The sequence below is a fragment of the Bolinopsis microptera genome, chromosome 8 (genome assembly GCF_026151205.1).
Source record: "Bolinopsis microptera isolate Bmic1 chromosome 8, MBARI_Bmic_1.0, whole genome shotgun sequence".
NCBI classification, from domain to species: Eukaryota; Metazoa; Ctenophora; class Tentaculata; order Lobata; family Bolinopsidae; genus Bolinopsis; species Bolinopsis microptera.
The window spans coordinates 668,813-686,655 of NC_087079.1; the positions used below are offsets into that span (position 1 = coordinate 668,813).

The following is a 17,843-nucleotide window of genomic DNA, read 5'->3' on the forward strand; positions in this document are numbered from 1 at the left end:
AGAGATTTTACCAGCATATCACTGAAATGACCTAATTTGTTCAATTTTAGGGAAGGGTGCCAAAAGGGGAGTGGGTGCGAATAGGGGGGCGCTTTTTTTTTTCAACACGAAATGTTGCTCCTGACTCTTTAAATCAGTTGTTTGCAGTGGCGTAACGTTGCTTGTTGGCGCCCCCGCCAAAAATGCAACATTATGTTTCTAGAGCAAAACAAGCATTTTTACTAATATGGAGCCTTCCTCCCCCAAGACACCCCCTCCCCCAGCGGGCCCTTTGATACCCATTTTTCTCCACATCTGTCCAACAAGCATGAGATTGTTTATCTCCTTGCTGTCGTCAAGCCCCATTTCCCCCCGCAGGATGTATACATAAATGTGGTCCCCTTGTTTAGGTGGAGTCTAACTGAGCTGGTCGCCAGACGCCAGTTCCAGACTCTTGAGGAAATCTTGGGCCTCTGCAACACTATCTGTAATTATTTTTTGCATCAGTGACCGGACGGCTTCGGTTTCTTGTGGGCTGGAGGGTAAATCCATAGTCCTAGTCCTTACCTTAACCCTCATAATGTAGTCGATTACAATTATGAAAAGATAGGGCACCAGAGAATCAGCAAGATCAGTTTGGAATGCGTTGGAAAGAGCATTTTTTGATGTAAGAGTGTTTCACGCTCCTGCTCCAACCAACGCCGCTAAACCAATTCCTATGATGTATTCGGCTCACGAGACTGAGAAGAAAAGAGCATATAATGCAAGGGTCCTAGAAGTGGAAAAAGCTACCTTTACACCTTTAGTTTTCTCCACAATAGGAGGCATGGGAGTTGAAGCGCAACGCTTGATTAAAAAGCTTGCACAAAAGATGGAATCTCCAACGGGTCAGTGTTATTCAGACTCAGTTACATATCTTAGAAAGCGCTTGCGCTTTGAGGTATTAAAGACAACGGTTATTTCGATAAGGGGGGACAGAGGGCCCAAGTTGCGATATAAACCGGACAATATTGAAGATTTAGATTTAAATATTGAGCCCTTTGGCTAGAGAATACTTTCTTGAATATTTTCGATAGTTCTTAATATTGGTAATGTTAATAATAATATATAATGAATTGTAATTGATTGATATGTAATATTTAGGCCCGTAGCCAGTTTTCAAACCAGAGCACAGAGTGTCTCCCTGCATTATTCTTACCAGAATAAGGAATCCTTTAGACAGACCTGAGGGCTGAGACCATCTTCAGTGATGACACGGGCGAAAGTATTTGCATAAACCATCTCTATCAGGCTCACAATATAATTAATAAGGAGTCCACGGTGGACGCTGTTAAATGCTTATAGAACACTAATAATGAATATGGCAAGGTTCTTTTTTTACTAGTCGACTTAAAAAGAGGGTGTTTGCCATGTCTGGACAACATTTTTGATTGCATCCTTATATGGCAAAGAAGCATTTTGTAAATATTCATTCCAGTGATGGGTATAAACAAGTTTTTTGTGATATTTTATTTATAAATATAGATATGACTGCTGATTTATTTGTAGCGTAATGTGTTACTGTACCGCGCCGCGCACTCAATTATGCTTCTCTCAACCACATTTCGTTACATTGGCGAAATGCGCAACTGGGCCTCAGCAAACCCTACTTGGGGTTTATGTTTATCTCCAAAAGTAGGCTCTTACTAAATCGCTCGCCCAAACATTTCACGTGACTTTGGTTTTTTTGGTTTTGCAGCCGTACAAAACGGTGTTACATAAACCCTAATCCCAACCCTAACCCTAACCATAACCCCGAAGCTATCCATAATCTTAACCACAACCCTAACCCTAACCCGAGCCCTAAATAATCGAATTCACGTTTTACTAGCCTGTCACGTGACCAAAACGGTTTTTTGCCCATAACTCTGCAGGGAAGCATTTTAACCCTACGTCATAGGGGGTGATTCAGAATCAGCGTCCAAAAATACACCGATCTTGATCACTTTCATGCCTAAAGGGCCTTTTCACAAGAATTTTCTTAAAATTTGGGCGAGCGATTTAGTAGGAGCGCCAAAAGTAAAATAAATAGAACCTTTTGATAGTTTGATTTTAGGCCAAATAAATGATAAAAGATCGCAGCTTTTTAACTTTGCAAAGTAATGATTGTTACTTCGTAAAATTGAAGAAATAGGAATGATAGTTCGCGCGGCGCGTCGAAACGGCGTCGTCTTCCAAAACTGCAGTTAAATTGTTAATGTTGGTGAAACAAAAATCTTTTCCTTTAGCTTTGAAATTAATTAAGTATTAAACATTTTTGTAAAGCGTGCATATGGCTGGTCAAACGTTAGTTTGAGTGTTTAAGTGTTAAAACTTAAAATATTGGTTAATAATTTTGTTTTAGATGAAACAAAAATTACATTGTATTACTGATTACTTACCCGTACCTAAAGTCAATACCATTTTGTGAAGCTGATGGAGATGCAATGTTTATTAAAGCTAAGAACGTCGCACTCTACGCATTATCACGTGACCAAAATAGTTGTTTGCCCATAACTCTCCATGAAATCATTTTTATTTTACTCGTCATGGTGAATGATTCGAAATCAGCTTCCGAAAATACACCGATCTAAATTACTTTCATACTCTAATGCTGGAGTGGGCCGGTGGCACGTGCCTCTGACGCGCTACTACTTGGCGGTGGAGATGCAAGGCATTCTTGGCCTGGTAGCACTCTAGCTCGGAACCCAACCTAAGTAACCCAAGTAAAGTAAGGTCCTTTTCACGTCACAATTTTTAAAAATTTTGTCGAGCGTGGAGCGATATAGTGAAAGCGCGTTTTGTGACGAGATCGCATCGAACCTTCGAGCAGGAAATGTATTAAAGCCTCGATTTGACAAATTAGCATTATCAATCAACGATGTCAATCCTGTCCTTACTTTCTTTACTTTATAATGTGATCATAATAATTTGAAGAGATTTGTGTGATGAGATGACTGACGATATAATACCTAACTTCATCATATATGTGATAATTTGAGTGTGGAAGTACTGAAGGTCCACCGATTTATTATTAAAAGGAGTGATAAATAAACTGAACAGACATTTCGCCTTCGAAACTAACTTCAGTGTAAAATGTACTCTTATTGATAATTTCAATTTTTATATTGAGTAACCAGTTGGGTTTAAAGTTCTCCACTCTAGCAACCTGATTTCTTAAACGTTGTCGTTAATTCAGTGTTTTAGTTTCATGGCAGGAGTTTACTTTTTCATCGGCCTTGGCTGTGCTATGATAACCATAGGTATTTCTGGATACCCACCAATTCAGCCATGCCCTGGTGAAGGTAAATATCATGCAGTTTACACATTTAAACTATCCCATATAATGCTCTTGTTCACTTCTATCGCAAAATTTATAATAAGTGTTTCAAACTAGTAGAAGCGATGAAGAGGTCACAGCAGCCTTCTTGAAATCCAAAGATCTTGAGACATGGCATCTAAAAGTGGATTGACAATTAACAGTACAGTTCGTTCATTTTCAAACTCTGTTGCCAATGTGCTGAGTAAGATAGATCCTAACCGCTCAGTTAAGACTGCCAACGTGATAAAAAATATCAGCAGCTGGAACAACAGTAATCTTGCCGTTTGTCCTGGTGAAGGTAAAATCCATAAATTGGCATCTTTGGGAGTCAGCTTGTCCTTTAAATTTAGTGATTGAGTGACCTTCAACTTGCGGACAGACGAAAATTATTTTGACATTTGACTGCTCTCACAGGCCCTCGATACGGTGATTTCAAGTGCAACCATGACCGAACGCACAGAGTCTGTGCTCAGCTTGTAGACAACTCTGAAGGACAGTGCAAAGAGTTGGCTTGGAATGATGATCAACAGAGCTTTTGGCAAATCACAGGTTCAGTTTTTCCCTGTGACATTGACTGTAGAGTTGATAGGAAGTGGTTTCGGTAATGGTAGGAAAAACTTGTGTGTTTTTATGTCTATTTTGATTGGCTGACATCACCAAGATACTCGATCAAACTGGTGATACTAAATCGGTTTACCGTAGTGAGTAACTCTTCAAGTAGAGATTTCCAGGAATACTGATAATTCTTTTTTAAGGGCAACAAAAGTGGAACTGGAAGACTAACATATGTAATCCTCCTAACCCTGGTGACAGCTGGTGTATCTGTATGTGGGCCACTGAAAGTCTCATAGCCAAGGTGAAGATGTTTAATATTTAGTTTAAGAAACAAATCGGAAGATGAGTATCAATTGAATTGAAAAGGTATTAGGTACAAATATATAATAGAAATATGTACAAATGTATGATTTATGACATGTTGCACTAAACTTATAACTGTTCGACTGACTGATTCCTTCTAGGTTGGCTGTGACAATGTGCACATTAATTGTGAGGCTACGGACATCCCCTATCTTCTTAGATCCGTTTCTGACGGTGGATGGGATCTCTCCACATCAAGGGAATGTATTAAGAAAAAATGTCCAGAACCCAAAAACCGGCCAGAGCCCCATCTGAACCCCAATCCTAACAAATCCTCTGGCTTGTCAGGCATCCATACACACGAATCATTGTGACTAGTCTGTGTAGCTTGGTGCATCATGGGGATTTTACTTTGAAAACATTTTATCGTTGTTTTATCTACTATCAATTATATTATAACAAATTAGCTATGAACCATACAGAACTGCTGGTGTGCAATATATTACTTGTTTTATAACGGAAGCTAGATTTATATGGAGCTTATTTACCTATTATAAAGATTGATGGTTTAATTTCTATATTAAAGCAATTTTTTGTTACTAGGTGAAATTATTTATGATTGCCATCTATATCTTGACCCTCTTTAACTATTTGGCATCATGAATACTATTTTTATTTGGGGCTCATTTAATTAAAATAAATTGAAGTTTGATAACACCACTATTATAATATCATCATATATTATGGTGATAAGTGGTATAATTTTTATATTTAAGCGATTGTGTTTTCCTAATATCATATTATTTATGGTTGCCATCACATCTTGACCCTCTGCATTATTTTGGCATTATGTTATTGATTTTATATTGCTATCTATCTTTATTTATATCAATGTTTTCATTACTTACTGAAAACGACTTTGGCTGATTCTGCTGGCTAATTTCATGATGCATACTTCTTGTGCTAAACCTGGAATTAACCTAATCATTATCTAGGTAGAAATGAGATTAACATCATCCCTCTTCTTCTTTGGAGTGGTTGCAGTTTGTACTGCTGATCTTTACTACAATCCTGCTTCACCTATAGAGGAGGTGGCAGTTTGCCCTGGGGAAGGTAACTCTGACATTCAGTTCATTTACTGCAATAGATCATAAGTTTGTTTCTGAAGTAACATTGAAATTGTATTCCAATTAAATTTTCTTTTTTTGAAGTCGCTAGAAGTCCATTCCTATCCTCAGGTCCAAGATACCAAGACTACAAGTGTAACCATGACAGTACTCACAGAGTCTGTGCTAGGCTTGTAGATAATACTGATGGGAAATGTGATGAACTGTCGTGGGATGATGAAGACCCTGACCACCCTAGGAGTTTCTGGGATATCACTAGTAAGAACATTTGTTATTTTAATACTTTCAACACTACACACAACACATTTGTTATTTTAATACTTTCAACACTACACACAACACATACGATATAAATTATATTACAAATAATTTGAGCTCACTATGTATCAGGGCGTAAATTTAGATATTTTCATAGTACTCGTTTAAATCACTAAAATGTATCTTTTTTTGGGTATATTTTTATCGTCGAAACGTGTAACAGATGTTAGAATTTATTTATTTATGTGTGCATCATTGTAGACCAAGAACGATGGAACTGGAAGGACAAGGTGTGTGCAGCTCCCAACCCTGGTGACAGCTGGTGTATCTGTATGTGGGCTACTGCTAGTCTTATCAAGAAGGTTAGTTTCACTTTCACTACTGCTAGTCTTATCAAGAAGGTTAGTTTCACTTTCACTACTGCTAGTCTTATCAAGAAGGTTAGTTTCACTTTCACTACTGCTAGTCTTATCAAGAAGGTTAGTTTCACTTTCACTACTGCTAGTCTTATCAAGAAGGTTAGTTTCACTTTCACCACTGCTAGTCTTATCAAGAAGGTTAGTTTCACTTTCACCACTGCTAGTCTTATCAAGAAGGTTAGTTCACTTTCACTACTGCTAGTCTTATCAAGAAGGTTAGTTTCACTTTCACTACTGCTAGTCTTATCAAGAAGGTTAGTTTCACTTTCACTACTGCTAGTCTTATCAAGAAGGTTAGTTTCACTTTCACTACTGCTAGTCTTATCAAGAAGGTTAGTTTCACTTTCACTACTGCTAGTCTTATCAAGAAGGTTAGTTTCACTTTCACTACTGCTAGTCTTATCAAGAAGGTTAGTTTCACTTTCACTACTGCTAGTCTTATCAAGAAGGTTAGTTTCACTTTCACTACTGCTAGTCTTATCAAGAAGGTTAGTTTCACTTTCACTACTGCTAGTCTTATCAAGAAGGTTAGTTTCACTTTCACTACTGCTAGTCTTATCAAGAAGGTTAGTTTCACTTTCACTACTGCTAGTCTTATCAAGAAGGTTAGTTTCACTTTCACTACTGCTAGTCTTATCAAGAAGGTTAGTTTCACTTTCACTACTGCTAGTCTTATCAAGAAGGTTAGTTTCACTTTCACTACTGCTAGTCTTATCAAGAAGGTTAGTTTCACTTTCACTACTGCTAGTCTTATCAAGAAGGTTAGTTTCACTTTCACTACTGCTAGTCTTATCAAGAAGGTTAGTTTCACTTTCACTACTGCTAGTCTTATCAAGAAGGTTAGTTTCACTTTCACTACTGCTAGTCTTATCAAGAAGGTTAGTTTCACTTTCACTACTGCTAGTCTTATCAAGAAGGTTAGTTTCACTTTCACTACTGCTAGTCTTATCAAGAAGGTTAGTTTCACTTTCACTACTGCTAGTCTTATCAAGAAGGTTAGTTTCACTTTCACTACTGCTAGTGTTAACAAGAAGGTTAGTTTCACTTTCATTACTGCTAGTCTTAACAAGAAGGTTAGTTTCACTTTCATTACTGCTAGTCTTAACAAGAAGGTTAGTTTCACTTTCACTTTCACTACTGCTAGTCTTATCAAGAAGGTTAGTTTCACTTTCACTACTGCTAGTTTTATCAAGAAAGTTAGTTTCCCTTTCAGTTATACTTCGTAAATTCTATCACATTAGTACTTTTTTGGCCAACTTAAATGATTTATGTTAAGTTTAAACCATGTAAGAATAATATTGTATTAATGTATAATGTATAATGATTAATGTATATATGTCTAATATTGCAGGCTAAGTCTGGTTAAAACTGCTCTTCAAGATCATGAACAAAATATCCAAAACTTTGTTGTGATTTGAACCTTCCAACCTGCAAGGTTATAATTATAAAGTTGCACAAATAAGGGGGGGGGGGGGGGGCAAATAACAAAGTTATCCTGTTTCAACTCCCTTCAATTTGTAAGCACATCGGTAGCCTTTCACAGCCTATCACAGCCTTTAGCATTTTTAATTATTATATCAAACTGCTGCGCACCGTATAAATAGATTACCAATTACCATCTACATGCAAATAAAATATGGGTAACTGTACCTCGGAAGTAAAAGTATGCAATATCATTAATTGCACTCTTTAAGTTCATCAAGATGGAATTTACGCCGACGTGAGGTGAAAGAGATATGATGTAAAAACGAACATATCAAATTAAAACATGTAAACTTAATAATAATAACCTAACTTAATCAGGTTGGGTGCGACAATGTTCACATCCGCTGTGAGGCTACATCAGTAAACTATATGATGGAGAAATACACAGATGGCGGAGTGGACCTGGCCGATGCTAAATTGTGTCTCCAGAAGAAATGTCTGCAATAAAATGATGGGAGTATGGACTTGGTAGAGTACTAGCATGCTTTAATTTTGGGTTTAGTTCAAATTATGAGAATCCACTGAATCTTTGAATTCGATTAAATTTCCGGTTTTCAAATGTTGAGACCGACACTGGTAATTGTTTTTAGTTTACAATTTTGCAGTTGATGTAACTGTTATAAGTACAGACATTACAGAGTACAGAGTTTAATATATATTTTTTAGATGTAATTGTAAATTAGATTTTTCTTAAATTGATTATTATATTTTTGTTGTGACCCTTTGATAATCTGTGACCTTCAGATTTTTTCTTTTTTCAATTTCGTGCAACTGATCTGTGACCATCAGATGTTTTTTTTTCAATTTCTCGCAATTTGTTTTGAATGAATTTTAATTTTGGGATGGACTTATTTGAAGTTTGATTAATGCTATTTGGGATTTTAATGAAATTAAACTGTTTTAAATTTCAACTTTTTCTGTATCATAGGTTATATTATCAAGTTAACTTCGTCATATGTAAACAGATAATGCGTCTAGATCTGAATAATTACACTCTGGCTGATTACCAAAGCAAGCAGATGCTACGGATAGTAACCATGGTAACTAGTAGTGTAACCATGGTAACTAGCAGTGTAACCATGGTAACTAGCAGTGTAACCATGGTAACCATACTTGCTTTGGTTGAAAGTGTTAACCAAGTTGGTTTAATAAAACATATCTTAAGAATTAATACACAGGGCAGCTGTTAATCGAACTTTTTAGTTTATAGAATAGAATATGATAAACGCCTTTGTTAAGTTGTTTATTTATATAATGATAAAAAGCACTTTATATGCTACTGGAGTATAAGTAAGTAATTGTTATTTTCCGCATGCAACGGACTGTGTGAGGTTATTTTAATGTATTGAATTGGTTGGAATTCTTAGCTCCTCTATGGATGAATGAATGGGTAAATAGATGAATGAATATATATATATAGGTATATAATATAAGTCACGAATTGGTCGGCATTTCCGTGACCCAATCAAATCTGTGCCGACTTTTTTTATATAATCTCAAAACTTGACTTTTATTGTTTATAAAAAATGTAACATAACCATGTATCAACAATCTTTACTCTCATTCTCAAATCTCATCACTCAACTAGACACTAAACCTCACTGTTAATTGTTATATTTAACTAGACACTAAACTTCACTGTTAATTGTTATAGCTATGAAGTACACGCTATCCCTGCTCCTCTGCTTGGTTTCTGTCTGTAGCGCGGCTTACCCTCCTCTAGAACCCTGCCCCGGAGAAAACCGTGGTCACCCACGTAAGTAACCATGGTAACCAATAGTGCTGCATACTATTCATATTATCATTTGTAAATGTGCCGAAATTGTTTTTGATATGATAGTTATATATGCAAACCTAGCTTAACCTGTGTTAATCTCCAACATTGCTGTATTAAATGTAAAACCAGCACCTCCCCATCAGGTGGCAAGTACGGAGACGAGAAGTGCCACCACTCCCGCACTCACAGAGTGTGCGCTAAGATAGTTGATAAGAGCAGCGGGCAGTGCACAGCTGTAGAGTGGGGGGAGAGGAACTTCTGGGAGATTACCAGTCAGGAGAGGTACAACTGGAAGAACAGTGTGTGTTACGGCAGGAACCCTGGGGAGCACTGGTGTATCTGTATGTGGGCTACTGCCAATATGATAAACCAGGTCAGTTGTAACCCCCCCCGGCCCCCCCCCCCCAGTTGTACCCCCCCCCCCCCCCCCCCCCCTCCCCGGCGCGCCCCCCCCCCCCATTTAACTTAAGGTTGGTGGTGTTGTTTTTACCATTGTTAGAGTTGGCTCAAAATGTGTAATTTGCTACCGCCTACCACCCGTATACACGGTGCAGATTGTAAAGTACACGATGTTAACTCGATTTAACGCTGCAGGTGGGGTGTGATAATGTGGATATAAACTGTGCTGCTACTGACATTCCGTACGTTCTTTCCCGGATGGAGGACAGTCGGGGTCGCTGTTCAGGTTCTACTCGCTGGGATTTGAAGGAAACCAAGGAGTGCTTGCAGAGGAAGTGTCCTGAGCCGGAATCCTGATCTGAGCAAAATTGAACAAAGGAATGTAACTCGCAACCACACGTTCTATGAACGTTTATTTAAACGTTTTATAGATAGAATAATCAAATTTATATGATATATAATGTGATTTGCATGATATATAATATGATTTATATGATAGAGTTTGGAAAGTTTTCAGATGAAATATTTTAATTTTATATCACAGATTTTCTAAATTTATATCTAGTACAGTTTTTATACGGACATAATTTTATATGATGATTTTATATTGCAAATTAAAATATTGATTGATTATTGATTTGATTAAATTAGAGCCATGATATTATGGATCTACGGGATTGTGACCTTCCGAACTTTTTAAATATTTTGTACCAATTTCTTTAATCATTGTTTTTTATTTTTTAAACTAAGAAGTTTTTTATTCTTCTAATGTTTAATCGTGACCTTCACTTGTGACCCCCAGTGTACAGGATTGTATTTCATGTATTTTTATACATTTTGTTGTTATTTTACCAACATGACATTGTTTTGCTGAGTTATCCAAGATTTTCGAATATTATTTAAATATAAATTGTCTTCATAAGTTCCTTCAAGGTTCCTTCGAGTCTGATATCTAACATTTAATCTCTATATTTAGCTGCAAGACTCACAATGGTGTTTGAACGACAAAAGGAGGCGTTTTTCGCTCAGTCTGCCCAAAAACAGCTAGTAGCCGCTTCAGGTAAATAATTATCACGACTTTAACTAAAATGTTTTCTAACGTTTGTAACTTGCCCGGTATTGATAGGGTTGGCGGGTTGCCAACCCCAAATCCCAATCAGCTAGAATAACCGACCTCACACCCAGGCTCACAATACAGCTGTGAAGTTGGAAGTGGTAAGTTCTACGGACTCTGTGCTTTCGGTGGTCTCCTCAGTTGTGGCCTCACTCACACTATTGTCGTGCCATTGGATCTTGTCAAGTGCCGTATTCAGGTAAACTGTGCATTCTATCGTGCTTGTTATTTTTTAGTTTCACTTGTATTTTTACTTATAAGTATCATAATTCATATAAATATAATATTTTTTTTGTATTTAAATATTTAACTGTTTATTCAATTTGTGGTGTTTGTTTTATTCTTAATTTTATCTAGATAGTTTACTTTTATCTATATTTGTACCTAGCTGGTTCATAAACAGCAAAGCACTGCAGATTAGAGATTACTAATTCATTGTACTCTACTCTACTCTACTCTGTATTCTAATCATTGTAACGAATGTACTACCCTGCCTTATCTTTGTCCTGACGTGTATAATTGCTCTCAGTAACTCAGTAATGTGTGTAATACAGTGCCTTCATACTAATTACAATTACATAAATGTTATCCACGTACTCAAATGAGTTGCTAATTATCTCCATTACATGTCTGGTTGCTATAACAACTATAAATTATATAAAGTAAGTATCATATGTCCACCCCGGCCCTGCTTTGAGTGTAATATTTTAAGTGCCAAATTATTGCTCAATAAAAATGTGTTACCACTTTAATGTACTTTAATGTATAATATATACCTGCTGTCTAATATAGTACCGTATATATAATATTAATATATACAGGGTGGCCCATAAGTGACTACCCACACGCAACCTCTTAATAACTCACGTAATTCGTCTCCAAATTGCACCAAAATTTCAGAGATTATAGATATGGGTCAAACTTAGATTTCATGAAAGTTTCGTAAGCCACGCCCAATTACAGTGGGCGTGGCGTGACACTCCCTCTTTTTCACTATTGTCTTCATAAAATGAGAACGCTTGAAGCTAAGAACTCAAAATTTTTGGCACACATTTGGCTTGATAATTGAAAACCTTTCCCAAAGTTTCAAGTTCATATATTGGTTAAAATATGGCTAAGTTATGACCATTTCAAAACTCATCGGATACGTGATCCGAGCACTCAGTCAGTGATCTCGTCACTTGGTTAATGGCCTGTTTGGCTCACATGCACCGCTTGATTGGTTGCAGCCTGCTTATGGGCCGGCCTATACAGCTGACTGCACCTAAAACGCTATCACACGAATTTATGGTGGTGTCACCATTTCAGGGCTTGTTAGCCCTGCTAGTCACAGGTTCCTTACAATCAATAAAAATGGTTCACTATCCTCCCTTTACTGCAGAACAACGATTGTTCGTCTACCTGAAGAAAGAAAATGGGGAGTTCTACCCTCAGATTAAACGACAATTTCAGATGAAATTCAACCGACCACCCCCTTGCCGGAAAAGCTGCTTTGACATTCATCACAAGATCAAGTTTACGTTTTCTGCACACGATCGGCGAAGAGTCGGCAGAAGACGAACTGCGAGGACTGTAGAAAACATCACGATGGTTGTTGGTGACGTGATGGACACACCTAAGATTGGCACACGGAAACGAGCTCCTGCCTTAGACATCAGCAGAACCCTTCAGCGAATCCTAAAGCAAGACCTTTCTAACCGGGCCTACCGAATCACAAAGAAACACAAACTTTTGGACCGTGATTTCCAATCGAGGATAGATTTCGCCAACACATTCCTGTCCAAGCAGAATGTGGATCCCTACTTTGAGGACGAAATCTGGTACAGCGACAAGGCCATATAAACGGATATGCAACTCCCAGAATGCAATTCACTGGGGCTCTACTAGACCGGATGAAGTGGTGGAGAGAACGGCTTTTCCTGAAAAGGTCACGATCTGGTTTTTATCCTAAAAATTTGTGTTTCCCTTTCTAGCAAAGTCATCATCGGTATCCAATCAAAGCCTAATGAACCTCATTAATACACGCTAACGCCTTACTCTTGATCAGATTGGGTGAATTTTGAGTTCTTAGCTTAAAGCGTTCTCATTTTATGAAGACAATAGTGAAAAAGAGGGAGTGTCACGCCACGCCCACTGTAATTGGGCGTGGCTTACGAAACTTTCATGAAATCTAAGTTTGACCCATATCTATAATCTCTGAAATTTTGGTGCAATTTGGAGACGAATTACGTGAGTTATTAAGAGGTTGCGTGTTGGTAGTCACTTATGGGCCACCCTGTGACTGTATTAAGAACGTTCTCGTAGGGCACACTATATCATTCTTTTAAAATAACAGCGAAGCTATTGTAATTACTATTACTCTTGTAATATCCTTAACGTATACACAAGTAAGTGGACGGCATGTTTAATGTTACATAGCACAAATTGTATAATGTATTATATAACGCATTTAACTTAACCCATCTTTTTAAACCCTGTAACAGGTCAATCCTGACAAGTACAAGAGTCTTGGTAACGGGTTCAAGGTGTCCGTTGCAGAGGGAGGCATGAAGGCCCTCACTCTGGGATGGGCTCCAACCCTTGTAGGATACTCTATGCAGGGAATCGGAAAGTTTGGGTTTTACGAGGCTTTCAAAAACTTCTACGGTGGATTGATGGGAGAGGTCAGTCGCAGTTTTCATTATAACATTATGTATCTTGAAGTTTGGGAAATTGGGACGCGAAATTAATATTAAGTCTCTTGTTTGATGCATACATAATACAAGTTAATAATTTTAATTCGTGCAAGTTAAGAATCTTAAAAAACGGTAAATATTAAATAAGTAATTTACCAAATTAAACTAATTTTGTGTCCCCAGGAGAACGCCTTCCTGTACAGAACCACAATGTACCTGGCTGCAAGTGCCTCAGCTGAGTTCTTCGCTGATATCTTCCTGTGTCCCATGGAGAGTGTAAAGGTCAGGATTCAAACCACCCCCGGATGGGAGCAGACTCTTAGGGCAGGTAACAAATAATCATAATCTTAAGCATTTATAGCATTTATAGCTACATAGCCCGTAACATTGCCAGCACGCAACGTTACGCCACTGACAATGGTCAAACGTTGTCTTAACACGATGATATTGAACAATAGATATAATAGAGTATAGTTTTCTTGTATTCATGAAGATAACATCAACGTGCCACTTAGAGATTGTTACAGAAAATGTATCATCGCATGGTGTAAAAGTCACGTACGATTTCAGGTGCCCCAAGGATCATGAGGGAAGAAGGTATCAACGGTTTTTACAAAGGACTCGCACCCTTGTGGGCCAGACAGATCCCTTACACTATGATGAAGTTCGCGTGCTTTGAGCGAACCGTAGAACTTCTTTATAAGTGAGTAGACGGATATCAGTGTTTAAAAGTTCCCGATCATTCCATTGGACAGTGGAAAATCCACTTTCCACGCACGTTTGCGCACAACGACTAGCAGAATCTAGCCATATTCGCAATTCTACTTTTTATGTTGTGAGCAATTTTTCGCTCGCGCACGAACGAATATTTTGAATGCGTGTAGAATTCACCGGAAGGTGACGTTTTTAAAACTTATAACTTCATCCGTATTCGGTTACCATGGTTGATGGAAGTTTTCGAATCTATAGAACAGTCTATAGATTATATTCTTGGAACTAAAGCAGTAAACTTAACTCCTGTTCTTTTCAGATACGTAGTACCCAAACCAAGATCAGATTGCGGCAAAGGAGAACAGCTTATGGTGACATTCATTGCTGGATACATTGCTGGAGTATTCTGTGCCATCGTGTCTCACCCTGCCGACTCTATAGTCTCTAAACTTAATGCTAACCCTGGAGGTGGCGTAGTTTCGGCTGCTAAAGAATTAGGTGGGTACATTGTACAATCATCAACTCCAGAGCATGTTTTTTTAAAGAGTAATAGTTACAATTTTGCCGGCTCAATTTACAATTAACATTTAGGATAACAAGTGAATTGTTTCAGGACTTGCCGGTTGTTGGAAGGGACTCGGACCTCGTATCATCATGATCGGAACCCTGACCGCCCTCCAATGGTTCATCTACGATTCAGTCAAAGTCGCCTTCCGTCTTCCTCGACCTCCTCCCCCAGAGATGCCCGAATCTCTGAAAAGAAAGCTCGCAGCTGCTCAGTAATGATGGTGCCATCTGTCAATAAAAACATTTTGATATATGCTCACTGTTAATTCTTGTTCGTTCTGAGTCTAAGGCTCAGTTCTGCCAGTTCGATTCCTGTTTGTAAAGATTTTATTGTTAATTTATACCGATCTTGAAGTCGCCATATGAAATTGCTGTTTTATTTCTCGCTGGTTTGGGATGGTGCTGAATTAAAAGATATGTCCTTCAATATCACAAAACATAACGTGCCGCTTGATTCAAAAAATTTGTCAATTAAAATAAAAAACGAAATGATTTCGTCTTGTTTTGTACAGTTTACCGCCACAGGAAATGTATCACCTAATAGCTTCCTTCGATTCATAGCATAGAAATTACGATTGAAGCCTGGCTAAAATTACTTGCATTATAGACAATAATCACGGCCCGATTATAGACGGGCTCCGCCATTTCATGAAGCCCGCCACAACATTTAAAGTTGTCTTTTAGGGCTTGGGCTAATTCAAATTGCTATTGACAATCACTTTTTTTTCCATTCTGAGAAGGCTAAAATTTCGTCTTGGTCGATAGCTGGTTCATTTCTCATTAAGTTTTTAGAATCAGATCATCTAGCTCCAATATTTATTTTAATTCAGCAACAATTTAAAATCAAATTCGTTTTCAAAATGATGATATAGAAATGATTCAGCGCTTGTGATTGACAACAAGATAAATCCTTGACCACAGTAATTTCTCAAACGCATAAAATGTTAATTTACAGTCTACAAAGCTAAGTGAGCTGATGACAAATATTATAATGACTGCATCGCACCTAATGCATTTGGAATTGTTAACTCAAAACTGAGACAGTTGATACTGAATAAGTGTACAAAATTTAAAACTAAAATTAAATCTAAGTTAAAAATTTATCAACAATAAATTCCACAGTCAGCTGCACCCAATTTGGTTTTTTAAAGCCGGATAGACTGCTTTAGTAAAATTAAAAGTAGATAAATTGCTGTGATTGAGTAAGCTCGAATGATCATGAGTCTGAAGTCCTGGTTAAGTTAGCATATAACAATTACATCACGCCACTTTCTGCAAAAAAGGTGTCTCGGACGATCCTACTTTTTCCATAGTGCACCTCCTTGATATCAGCCGTTTTTGCAATCTCACTGATATCCCATCCAACTTCCAATGCACTTGTAAGTGGATATTCGAACTTCTTCTCTGGGGCCAAACCTTTGCGTTTTCCGAGGTAAGCTACCCGTCCATTACCTTCACAACTTAATCCTGTGTAAATCATCTTTTTCGTTTCAGGAGTGGGAGGCCTCATTTCTGGACCCGGTGCCACTGCAGATTCAGACTCTTTCGCAGCTGGAGATGCTCGTTTTGGCGGAGTAGCAGGGGCAGGTTTTATCTTTATGAAGGTTGGTTTACCACGATTTCCAACTTTCTTCTCTGGTTCGGGGCTTGTAGACGATTCTGCTCCCCCTACACCTGCTGGTAAAGCATCTGACCCAAAGTGCTCTCTAAACCATTTATTTCGAAGTGTGTTCTCTTTTCTGTACGATTCCTTCAAGAATTCTTGTCTGGTGGTATCGATGTTAGACTGTCGTGCCATCTTTAAAGTTTTAGAGAATCAACTTTATCGAAAATTTAGGGAAACTTGATGCTTCAAATCGTTCAGTATTGATGTATTTTAGCGGTTCAAAAGCGAGCACAGGAAACGTATTAACGAAGATTTAGATTCACAATGATTATACTCGTTACTGTGTGCCGATAACATCTAACAAGCAACTATCATGCAATTGTGAATAACTGGAAAACGCCACCGCTGGACAATACAAGCATGACTGCAAAACGAGTTTAAAATGTTTACGAAGGAGCAGATAATTTTAAAATCATGTCTTGCAAGCATAACCACTACACTTATCTCAGTTACACGTTGTCACCCAAACTTCATTTGTTAAGAGCAGATGATGAAATTGAAACGATTCCTGATCACTATCTACTAATCACATTTGATTCATAATTTAAATTAGCTGGCCAATTTACGGCATTGTACATCACTTAATGAGTTTATACGAAGGTCATCGTTTAAGCATTCAAGAATAGAATTTGACGCCGAAATAATTTCCAGCTGCGGAACACTCTGTTTGATAAGTGTCAAGCACAAAATGGCATGAAGTGATTTGGAAAATTAATGCATCATCTGCTCTAAGATTACAGCCGTGATAAGTCCTTCGCCGTTGCCATAGCATTACATATATCGCTAATACCCAAAACAGCGAATTAATAGCTAGTCACTTACATTTTCAGTAGGGCTGTTACATATTTGATATTCGCATCAGATATTTCCAATCTTCTGGATTCTAACAAAGATAAAGCTTTGTAAAGGTTCCAAAGTTGTTTTACCATCGTGCTGTTATCCAAAAAGCTAGTTTTAGATTTCATTCTTTCATCTTTGTAATTCGATGCCTTCTAGAATATTTTGCAGCCGTCGCGACCATTGAATTTCCGTGCAGCGTAAGTCATTTTACTAATACCATCAAACCTTAAGCCGTTGCTAGGCCCCCGATTTTGTAATGGTAATGCCTCTTTCCATTACACGGAGAATCTGATTTACTTGTTACTTCTGGGATTCCAGCTGCTGCCTATATTATTATATTACTATTAGTGATTAGATATAATTTTCATCCTTGGCCTTATCTCCCCTCTTGAAGTGTAATCTCTGTTTATTCGTCAATAACTCGAGGTCTATACAGACCATTTGGTCTGTATCATTATTTACACATTCAGTTTATGCTATTAGTATTACTTGATCTGACTAAATTGTCGCAATATTGTACTGATGTACAACAATATGTTCCTACAATTTGTAGCTGAACACATAATTTTATAATACTGTCAGTACTATACTGCATCCGTGATCATCCCATGGCCTTAAAATTTTGTTA

The 17,843-nt window shown here is 37.7% G+C and overlaps 5 protein-coding genes across 6 annotated transcripts; 4 read left to right on the forward strand and 1 right to left on the reverse strand.

Annotated features, from left to right (window-relative positions):
- The first annotated feature begins 3,166 nt into the window (after positions 1-3,166).
- LOC134819509 (uncharacterized) lies at positions 3,167-5,041 on the forward strand. 2 transcript variants are annotated; one of them, XM_063829473.1, is made up of 4 exons: positions 3,167-3,302; positions 3,734-3,868; positions 4,075-4,175; positions 4,339-5,041. In XM_063829473.1, exons 1-4 carry the CDS (start codon positions 3,209-3,211, stop codon positions 4,549-4,551), a joined length of 543 nt encoding a protein of 180 aa, XP_063685543.1. In that variant the 5' UTR covers positions 3,167-3,208; the 3' UTR covers positions 4,552-5,041. The 2 variants fall into 2 exon arrangements, with proteins under 2 accessions (XP_063685543.1, XP_063685542.1); XM_063829472.1 differs by lacking the exon at positions 3,167-3,302 and adding an exon at positions 3,393-3,617.
- A 129-nt stretch (positions 5,042-5,170) lies between these two features.
- Positions 5,171-8,520, forward strand: LOC134820073 (uncharacterized). The gene is made up of 4 exons (XM_063830298.1): positions 5,171-5,290; positions 5,416-5,562; positions 5,824-5,924; positions 7,785-8,520. The coding sequence occupies exons 1-4, from the start codon at positions 5,179-5,181 to the stop codon at positions 7,911-7,913; spliced, it is 489 nt and encodes a 162-aa protein (XP_063686368.1). The 5' UTR covers positions 5,171-5,178; the 3' UTR covers positions 7,914-8,520.
- On the forward strand, positions 5,672-15,077 carry LOC134820069 (solute carrier family 25 member 3-like). Its single transcript, XM_063830295.1, has 8 exons — positions 5,672-5,680; positions 10,627-10,702; positions 10,828-10,955; positions 13,240-13,419; positions 13,615-13,759; positions 14,002-14,134; positions 14,462-14,640; positions 14,756-15,077. Exons 2-8 carry the CDS (start codon positions 10,633-10,635, stop codon positions 14,923-14,925), a joined length of 1,005 nt encoding a protein of 334 aa, XP_063686365.1. The 5' UTR covers positions 5,672-5,680; positions 10,627-10,632; the 3' UTR covers positions 14,926-15,077.
- Positions 9,116-10,499, forward strand: LOC134819854 (uncharacterized). The gene is made up of 3 exons (XM_063830002.1): positions 9,116-9,222; positions 9,387-9,616; positions 9,838-10,499. Exons 1-3 carry the CDS (start codon positions 9,123-9,125, stop codon positions 9,997-9,999), a joined length of 492 nt encoding a protein of 163 aa, XP_063686072.1. The 5' UTR covers positions 9,116-9,122; the 3' UTR covers positions 10,000-10,499.
- A 480-nt stretch (positions 15,078-15,557) lies between the features above and the next one.
- LOC134820071 (protein SPMIP1-like) lies at positions 15,558-16,713 on the reverse strand. The gene has a single exon (XM_063830296.1). It carries the CDS (start codon positions 16,505-16,507, stop codon positions 15,965-15,967), a length of 543 nt encoding a protein of 180 aa, XP_063686366.1. The 5' UTR covers positions 16,508-16,713; the 3' UTR covers positions 15,558-15,964.
- Positions 16,714-17,843: the final 1,130 nt, after the last annotated feature.